Source organism: Daphnia magna, linkage group LG6 (assembly GCF_020631705.1).
Source record: "Daphnia magna isolate NIES linkage group LG6, ASM2063170v1.1, whole genome shotgun sequence".
In the NCBI taxonomy this organism is placed as follows: Eukaryota; Metazoa; Arthropoda; class Branchiopoda; order Diplostraca; family Daphniidae; genus Daphnia; species Daphnia magna.
This window is the reverse complement of record NC_059187.1, coordinates 4,436,772-4,446,068: the sequence shown is the minus strand read 5'-3', so window position 1 is coordinate 4,446,068 and position 9,297 is coordinate 4,436,772. Positions and strand designations below refer to the sequence as shown.

Genomic DNA, 9,297 nt, shown 5'->3' with positions numbered 1-9,297 from the left:
TTATTCTTTTTTCACGTTTTTCTTGTATCATGCTGAGCTGTGCAATCAGCTAAGAATTTCATTCTGGTCAGGAATTACGTTAGAAAAGTAAGCTACCTTCAAGGTTTACGTTAATGAACTGCATTCTTTTTGGCTCATGTCAGAACAAGCTGGTGCCTTGTACTTGTGCTAATTTATGTTTATTACTGTTAAAGAACCTTACTAAACCTGTTCAACGTTTAAATTACTGTCTTTCCAGGCCGAAATCAAGCGAATATCTGTTATCAATAACTATAGTTATCCACCTCTCCAATTCTAGAAAATTCGATTATCTTGTACAATTCATCTAGTGTTGTATGAGAATGCTGCTGCCAAGTTTTTCCCAAATGTGGTTACGAGGGGAAAACTGTATAATCTTTTGCCTCAGGATATATTTCTTAGCTGTTTATATTGGCTGTTAGTATTTTCTTTTTGCCTCACGACAGTGGGAGAAATAAGTTCCATACGTCGGTTGTTTACGGCTTTACGCGTTCCTGTTTCATGAACTGTCCTGGCCAACGTGCCCTATGGAATAAACATAAAATAGACTTTAATTTTTTTTTTTTTTTTTTTTTGTGCTGTCGTACGGGACAGTGTTGTAGTATTCTCAGTTTCGTGCATATTTTTGTGAAACAAGAATACTTTTGCCTAAATACTCTTGTCATCGTAGTATTCAGTGATTCTTGGATGACACGCTGCAAGCAATTTGAAAACTTGGTGCATTTTCATCTTGATATCGTAAAAAGTCCTTTCAGAGCTGTCCCCAGTGTTCGATAATTGTTCATTGAAAGATTTTTTCGTGAAAGACTTCATGTTTATTGTTTTTCGTACTGTAAAACTTGGATTACACTGTGAAGCTCGATACAGTCGTAAATGTCGATTAAGTTTCCCTTTCGTTTTTAACGATTACAGATATTACGAAACGTTATCCTTTTCTATAGAACAACCTTGTTCGTTGTTTGTTTGTGATGCACTTTTGATTACTTTTCGTTTGCGGCATATCACGTGTCAATTGAAGGTACTTTACTTCGAGTCACGTTCGGTTCGTCATGACGTTCGTAACGAACCGAAATGTAAGGCCATTCTTATCTGCTTAAACTGTCCTGCGACATGGTTCACATAATCTATGATTTCGACCGGTTGACTATTAATTGACAGGTATATCTATAAAGTGTAAAATCCCTTGTTTGCTTAAGCAGATAAAGGCCATTTGGGTTTTTCTGTTGTAGGGATACCACTTTTTGATCCCTTACCTTGTTTACTACGCTATGATGGATATCATCTTGACTTGCATGTTTCAAAGGCAAATTGGAATTTTTACCGTTACGTTCCAAACTTAGTCCAGTCAATATTTATGAAACAAGAAAGTGATGAAAGATTGCATCAACTTAGCATCTATCTCTGAACAAGCTAATCCCGGTACAAACGATAACAATGCTTTTAAAACGGATGCCAATTAAATCTTTTATTATTACTTTTTGTTTTCTCGTCAATTACATGGGGTTACGTTCATCGGTTCAAACAAGTAGTTGAAATGAATCATCCTGAAGGTGTGTTTACAGAACCAAGCCGGTGATGCTGCTGATCCAGGACAGGTAGCTGGAAAGGCGAGCCTGTTGAATGCAAAAAAAATATTGTTAAGTAATGGGTCGTAATTCAAGAAAGCATCAGTATATCTTCGTACATATCCGTCGGGGTTTCCGGATTCGCATCCAGCAGAGGAAACGAAGGAGGTGACACCGATCTGGGTGTATTGTCCGTTGCTGTTAATGACGCTCATAGCAGAGCCACTGTCTCCCTGTTTAAAAGTTTTTGAATTCATAAATAGATTGTTTGTTTTTTTTCAGCTCAGTTTGAAGAATCAAATTGTATGTTCTTACGTTGCAAGTGCCAGAGTTGGTGTCAGTGAAAGATGTGCAAATCTAAAAATTAAATCGTGAAACCTAAAATTACAAAAATAGTTCAACATGGCTTAAAATTTAGTGTAAATCTTACGGTGCTTGGCCTGATGATGATGCCGTAGGTCTAAAAACATGAAACAAACAAGAAGAAAATTGTCGTTAGTAATTAATGACAGAGCTTTTGAAATTTTTAGGAAGAAAAGCCATACATTTTGGCATTCATCGTTGCTAATAACGGTGACGGTAGATTTCTGCAAAGTCGGGCTGATTCCACCGGGACCTTTGTTTAAAAAGATATGTTTTTCATAGTTGTGAAATTATAAGATTTTAGCTTCTTTCCTCACCATCGGCAGTCTTTCCCCATCCGGCAATGTGGGCTTCAGCGCCTTCGTAGAGACTGGTGTCAGTTGGGTCTTGGAGGCAGATTGGACGAACATTGTCTGCAAGAATTTTGTTTTGGAAAGTCATTTAGCTACCGTAATCATTAGCAAGGCAACTAGTAGAAAACTTAAATGTCTTTCTCTTTCTGTTTTAACTTAGAACTGCATGCAAACTTACTTCCGCTAATGTCGACTGGAGCTGGGAGCTTGATGAGAGCAACATCTCCGGTCAAAGTGTTGGGGTTCCAGTCAGGATGGATGTACTTCTCGTTGGCGCGGATCTCGAGACGTTCGGTCTCGGTGATGCGAACATTGTGAGCTCCCAAGTAGACGTCAAAGTACAGAGCACTATATTATTGGAATTGATTGTTTAATGATATTTTGTCCCCTCATTATTGTGCTAGGTTTTGTAATTGGCAGATTACCCATCAGCGCAGTGAGCGGCAGTCAGAACCCACTCGTCGGAAATCAGGGAAGCAGTACAGAAAGATCCACCGCTGATGAAGAGGGCAGTGACCCATGGGAACTCATGAGGAGTCTACAGTAAAGGAAACATTAAAGATTAACTGTTGGCGTAGAAGGTGAGCGGAGCTCAATTATTTAACTTACAGCCTCAGCTCCGTTGATGATGCGGGCGGCATTTGGGGTTCCGCAAACAGCTGCATGAAAGTGAACGTAAAATAACCACGATTATATCAAATTTTTATGTTAACTTTGTAATTGTGCTTTGATCACTAACCACGGAAGTCCTTGGATTCCCTGGTAGCCTTGTGCCTCAATGGGATCTCTTCCACTCGTCGGGGGTCGCGGGGAACGCTGGGATTGGCCCATCTCTCCTCAATTTTGGACCAGTTCTTTTCATAGGGGAGAAGGACTTGTCCCAAAGACTAGCGAAATAATGGCGTTAGAAACAAATTTTATAAAGTTAACTATCTTTTTATTTTAAATTCCAATATAAAATTTTTTAAAAATAATAATACCTGGGCAACAACGAGAACAGCTAGACAGAGAATAACCTTCATTTTAATATTTGACAAGAGAATGTCTACGTCTCGAAGCCCAAACGTTCTGCTTAAATAGGAGGTAAAATGGCCAGTGAATTCATATCAAAGGTTGAAACCACGATCAGTCTCCTTGCGATAAAAGACCCGGATTCACCTGTCAAAAATGTACTTCAGTTTAGACCTTGGGTGGAATCTAGTGTTCGAAACGGATCGAATGACGTTGCAGAAGCTTCACCATCCTTTGTTTATTTTATCGCTTTTAAAAAATAAGATTATTGCAGCATGTAGTTGATAAACAAACTTATCTGTCGAAGGTAAAATGGTATTAGAACTTGCGCACGCCGTAGCTTATGAAATTTCTAAATATACCTTGTACGTGATAGTGTTGTACGTCAACAAACAGTAGATTTGACAAATTTACGGTAGATATAAAGCGCTCGATCTAGATTCAAGCAAATAAACAAAAACATTTCTTCATAGAGTAAAAGTTGATCTTAAAATGAAATAAGAACTGAAGCAGTCGAGGCCCCCAACACGCTTCGTCTCCTTTTGGCTCATAAGGAGAAAATGTTCTACTTTGTGCCAATGAAGCAAAACAGTTTTATATAATGTAAGCGCTCAACTCCACCATTTGATGTAATAAATGAGGACACGTCTTAGAGTCTGCTGCAGTTAGCAAGGTGAAATCTAAATGAAACGTTTATAGTTTTGAGAGATAAAATCCACAAATGGAAGCAAGAAAAGCAATTGCTACAATGTTCGATGGTTGTTATGATGAACATGAGATTCCTTGTAGTTAAAAATTCCAAACGGCCTAAGGAAATTGTTCAACAATGAGGATCCAATTTTCTCCTCCCGTCTAGGTGGTCGATGGTTAGCCCTATACCATTGAATAAATGCGACTTTTGTCTCCAACCTTGACAACCTGTCAACCATAACTTGCGTTATCTACGTCGTTGAATTTACCCTTTCGTTTTCGTTGTAATTTAGGGCTCGCCATCGTCCGAGGAAACGATTGGAGATAGACTACTGTAGTCTTCTTGCTGTATTACGCGGTATTACGTAATCACACAGCTATACGGTTGGTAGTTTCAAGTAGTTTTGAATTAGTCCATCAGATGTCTATATGGTCCATTTTAGATTCAAACCACTTTTTTCACAAAAACAAGCTTGAAAAATAAGACCGACAAAATAAGCAAGACTTTGTTTTCTAAAGGAACCTCACTCCGTTCGCGAAGTTTCCGAAAGGGTTCGGTTCCGTCGCTATGAAATCAATCATCATCACAATTATCGCATGCTCACCCGATAAAAATTACTATAACGGAAACTCAATATGAGGATTTGGACGAATAACTTTCTCCAAATAGGGTACTAGTTTACTCGATGGATCCCGGTGTTCGCGAAGTTCCCGATAGCCTTAGAGAAAAAGAAAATTACACAGTATAATCAAAAGTAACCGCTGATTTCGATTAAGTTATTGGCTTTCTTGTTAAATCAGCCACTTTTAAAATAAAATAAAACATAGTGCCCCGATAATAATTATTTTAATTTCATATTTGACTGGGAGGAGGGGATTACCCGCTACCCGTTAAACCGCACCGACCTGCCCTAAAAATGGCTAATCGGTTTACCATTCGAATAATTACTTTTTAAGCAATTATTTTACAAAAATGGATAGAGATTATCAAGAGCTATCTATTAAGCCAATTTTTTAAAATTTTTAACTAATTGTTTTCCTGATTATAATTTTTTTATGATTTTTTATTGGGGCAGGAAATTCTCTGCGACCCGTCAAACCACACCGACCTACAAAAAATAGCCAATCGGTTTACTACTCAAGTAGATCCTTTTAAAGCGACAACTTAACAGAAATGGATATCTCTTGATGAGGGCTATCCATTTCTGTAAAATTTGTCTATTCCATATTCATATTTTTACGGATAACGTTCAGTTATTAATATATATTGTACGTAGTATATAGAATATATAGGATGTAAATATATAGGGTATATATAATATATAGGACGTAATATCTAGGAATAATACATATTATATAGGAATAATACGTATTATATAGTAATAATACGTAGTAGCACGTAATCTGTTCACGGATTAAGTGTGAAGTATGTGTTGGCTAGATGGTGAAGTATTGAATCGTTAAAAGACCTGAAAATAATCGATTCTTTGGAAGGCCCTATCCTTTAGCATTGGCGTATTTATCGTCTGTACGTTAAGACGCCGTCTCAGAGACCTTGTTGAGATTTATCAAAACATTTTTTGGAGAGGTGTAAACTGTAAAGTAGGAATATTGCCGGTGCTTTTTTGTGGCCTTCATCGGAAGACCCGTATCAGATACGGCAATCCTGTATCGGAGGCACCTTAAACCATGGACTACTCTAACTTAAGAACGGGATTCTTTCCCTATCTCGCCGTGTAAAAGCTTGTCGGGTGGGCTCTTTTCACGAAAAAAATTAAATTATATAATTAAATGCAGCTTTAAAAGGCGATTCTAACTACACGATTTTTTTCTTTATGAAACGTATAATTTAAGGAGATATTTTGATTTTTATTGTAGAAGGAGGGGGAAAAGGACGGGCCGCCGGTGCCATCTATCAACCAAAAATCGCAAGTTCTTGCTGATTGAGAACTGAACTCGAAATTGTCGGCTGCCATCTATCAACTAAAATTGCATTACAAGATTGACAACTGAACTTGAGAAGAAATGAACTGGGCCGACCCACTTGGATGCTGACGGGGCAGTAACACGCACGACGATTTACTTTATTACTCGTGACTTAAAAGTCAAGCCAAAGTGTTTTACCTTTGACGTGTTCCTGTCGTCATGTTTGTTTGACAGAGGTAATAAGATAAAGTCGCTCGATCAGAATCCTTTTACAGCCGGTCGTAGTTAAGGATGGTTTGGCTTGACACCGATGCCCTTCATAAAGTAATTGCTGGTTTAAGCACTAACAAAGAAGCTCTCACAACCATTCTTGCCATAGAATAAGTGATCAACGCGCAGCAATCCATCTAGCCTACAAGACAGGATATTGCATGGTAATTGATAAGGGATCATTCACAAAATACGTAACGCGAAAGGGGGAGGGGTCGTTGGTTTTGTTACGCTTTGTTACAAGGGGGGAGGGGGGGTTTCATAAAATGTTTCGTACTAGAACAATTATTTTGTGGAACTTTTAATTTCTGCAGAAAAAGAAAAAAAAAATGCTGTTTAGCTTCTTTTTTTGTTGTTGTCTGCTAAATGGTATTTTCTCCATTGCAGTCATTTTCTCTCAATTATATGATTCTGGTTTTGGAGGGGGGTTTGAACATTTGTTACGTATTTTTAGGAGGGGGGTAGTAAACTTTGTTACGGACCGTTACAAGGGGGGAGTGGGGAGTCAAAAATTGACCAAAAATGCGTTACGTATTTTGTGAACGGTCCCTAAGTGAAATATAGCTATTTCTGTTCTAAACACATACTTTTTGCACCAACGAATAGGAGTTGGAATCGCAACTAAAAACCGAGTTGAGTGGCTCATTTGGTGATCTAATGGCTGCCCTTTGCCTTCTTCCAAAGGCGGAATTCATGGCACGGGAAATGTACGGAGCAATGAGTGGAATAGGAACTAGCAAAGGGAGGCTGAATGAAATACACGGCAATGGAAGTAACCAGGAAAACACGCGAAATGAGCGCTGCATACCAACGATGTGCGTATCCTTCACTTTCTCGCTTTTAATTCGTTTTTTTACTTTAAAAAGATATTCTTTAGAATACGGTCATCCTGTGAAAGACGATATTAAAGATTCTGGCGACTTTGAGTCACTGCTTCTTTCACTGGTTCAGGTAAACAAGCACTAAGCGAACCCTTGGCTAAACTTCCTTTCCTACAACAGAACAAAGATTAAAATTCTTTTATTTTGATTTTGTTTTAGTGTCAAAAGGGACGAGACGCAAAGATCGACGTAACGCGAGCTAAAGCAGACGACCGGTGTTTATTTGAAGCCGGTATATTATAACTTCTGAGAGCTTCCACTATTAGCATTTAGATTTACTAATTACAATGATATTATTGATATTTTTTATGTATCACGTATTTTCAAATGTTCAGGAGCGGCAAAACTTGGGACTGATGAAAAAGTTTTCTATTCTATTCTAACAACTCGTAGTTGGCCTCAATTACATCAAACTATTACGTCGACGTTTTAGTAGGGCGGTACCTTTTTTTCTTCACCGAATGAATTGCTTCAATGAATTGCCAACTGGAAGAGTGCAAAACATGGTTCATGTACGCAACCTTCTATTTTGTTGATGAACCCATCATCCTAACCTTATGTGGCTTCATCCATTAGGATGGACGACTTTATTCATTTACATGGATTCATCCATCAGGATGAATGCCTCTATGGATGTGGATGCCTCTTCATTGCCGTCAGTCAACCCTTCTATGTATTTGGATTCAGACAGTGCCGAACCGCCACAAGTTGAGGGCATGGATGCCTCAACACAAGTGTTGGTTTCGCCACTGTCAACGATAGAAATAAGCTCCGCCTCAGCGTAGGAGACGACGGAGCCAATGTCCTAACCCCAAACGACCATTGAAGTTAGCTCCACGATTGACGTTAGTTTGTAACAAATGAAAATACATGTTTTTTTGAATTTTTGTATTAATCTTTTAATGAACTTTATTCAGTACATTAGACTGCGTAAGACTATGTAAAAATAAATGAAATCGAATTACACTTAACCATATTAGCAAGAGGTCAGTAAACCTTACATTCTATATAATGTAGCTGCGACATGTGGAAACTTAGAACCGCCACAAGGTTACCCTATCTTGACAAGCTTACCCTATCTCAAACCGTGCCTATAAGCGCTTGATGACGAATGTTTACAAGACCGAATGGCAACGTATGTAGGGCCAGAATAAGTGACGTAAGTGAAATAAGTGGCGTTTGGTTTGCCTAGGCCTCCATTTTTAATATCAATTCCGGCGTAAACAGAGGGACATAGTTTGTGCTGACCACCGATGACAAAATCATGGTCGGGTAGACTCACCCTATACTCTACATGCATAACAAGTGAGGACTGCTTGTTTGCTGCTGTGAGCCCAATTGGAACTTTAGCTTTATCGTCTTGACTAAGAAAAAATACATGACCCGGAACCCAACCATGATGCAATTTCCTCCAGTCTCATGATGTTTGCCGTACAAAAGTAACTGTCGGGATGCTTAGAACGAAGGTCATTCTGCGCCCGGATTAGTTTGACTGGCACCGTGGTAATATGCCTTTTACCTTCCAATGAAAAGCTTCATCTTGGAAGTAGCCTAGTATAAACGGCACTACGGCTAACAACAAAATCTTTCTTTAACTCTTCCACCAACTCATCTAAAATCCTGATGCTACGTTAGACATCACTTCTTCTTTTCTCGTGTGCCGTGGAACCATGCAAAGCTATGTCAACGATCGCCTTTAACAACTCAGGCTGATCCACTTCAAGTGTGGGCCTGCCCGTTTGGCATCGTAATTTCAAAGCTTCTCTCAGATCAGGATTTTTCTCCCAAAGTTTGACAAGGTATTCTTTTTTCGTTTCCCTGAATTTTTTTTTGTCTCTCGTATTCTCGAACTTTCTTTTTCAGCTCTAGATCAAGACCATATAATTTTATTTTTTTTCTTGATTTCCTTTTCCATAAGTTATGTCCTTGTTCCTTGACATAAGTTTCTCAGTGTGTTTCAATGACTTATCTCTATTTTCAATTAATAAAGAATCAACATTTTTCTGGAAATTGGGTTTATCTGATTTCAGCTGATTCCATTTTAAATTAAACTTTTTCTGGCTTTGTTGTTTAGGTTTGGGCGGGAAAGCTTTCAAATAGGCTACAAAGAGTAAATCATAGTTGTTTGTGCTAGATTTCTCCATTGATGAAGATAGATTCAGCGAGACCCTAACTTAATAAACAAAAAACCAATTCAAAGAGGGACTTGGGGCGAGACTG

The 9,297-nt window shown here is 38.5% G+C and overlaps 1 protein-coding gene and 1 pseudogene across 1 annotated transcript; one reads left to right on the top strand and one right to left on the bottom strand.

Moving 5' to 3' along the window:
* Positions 1 to 1,468: 1,468 nt before the first annotated feature.
* LOC116924266 (chymotrypsin BII) lies at positions 1,469 to 3,440 on the bottom strand. The gene is made up of 11 exons (XM_045175170.1): positions 3,280 to 3,440; positions 3,039 to 3,186; positions 2,909 to 2,958; positions 2,725 to 2,837; positions 2,478 to 2,647; positions 2,264 to 2,359; positions 2,129 to 2,199; positions 2,014 to 2,043; positions 1,899 to 1,940; positions 1,703 to 1,816; positions 1,469 to 1,631 (listed from the first exon to the last, which is right to left on the bottom strand). Exons 1-11 carry the CDS (start codon positions 3,319 to 3,321, stop codon positions 1,575 to 1,577), a joined length of 933 nt encoding a protein of 310 aa, XP_045031105.1. The 5' UTR covers positions 3,322 to 3,440; the 3' UTR covers positions 1,469 to 1,574.
* LOC116924270 lies at positions 2,746 to 7,964 on the top strand (annotated as a pseudogene).
* Positions 7,965 to 9,297: the final 1,333 nt, after the last annotated feature.

Coding starts and splice junctions, on each gene's coding strand:
- LOC116924266 (XM_045175170.1), bottom strand. CDS start 3,321: ATGAAGGTTATTCTCTGTCTAGCTGTTCTCGTTGTTGCCCAG. Junction 3,187..3,279: donor CTGTTCTCGTTGTTGCCCAG/GTATTATTATTT, acceptor TTATTTCGCTAG/TCTTTGGGACAAGTCCTTCT. Junction 2,959..3,038: donor GGAATCCAAGGACTTCCGTG/GTTAGTGATCAA, acceptor ACTTTCATGCAG/CTGTTTGCGGAACCCCAAAT.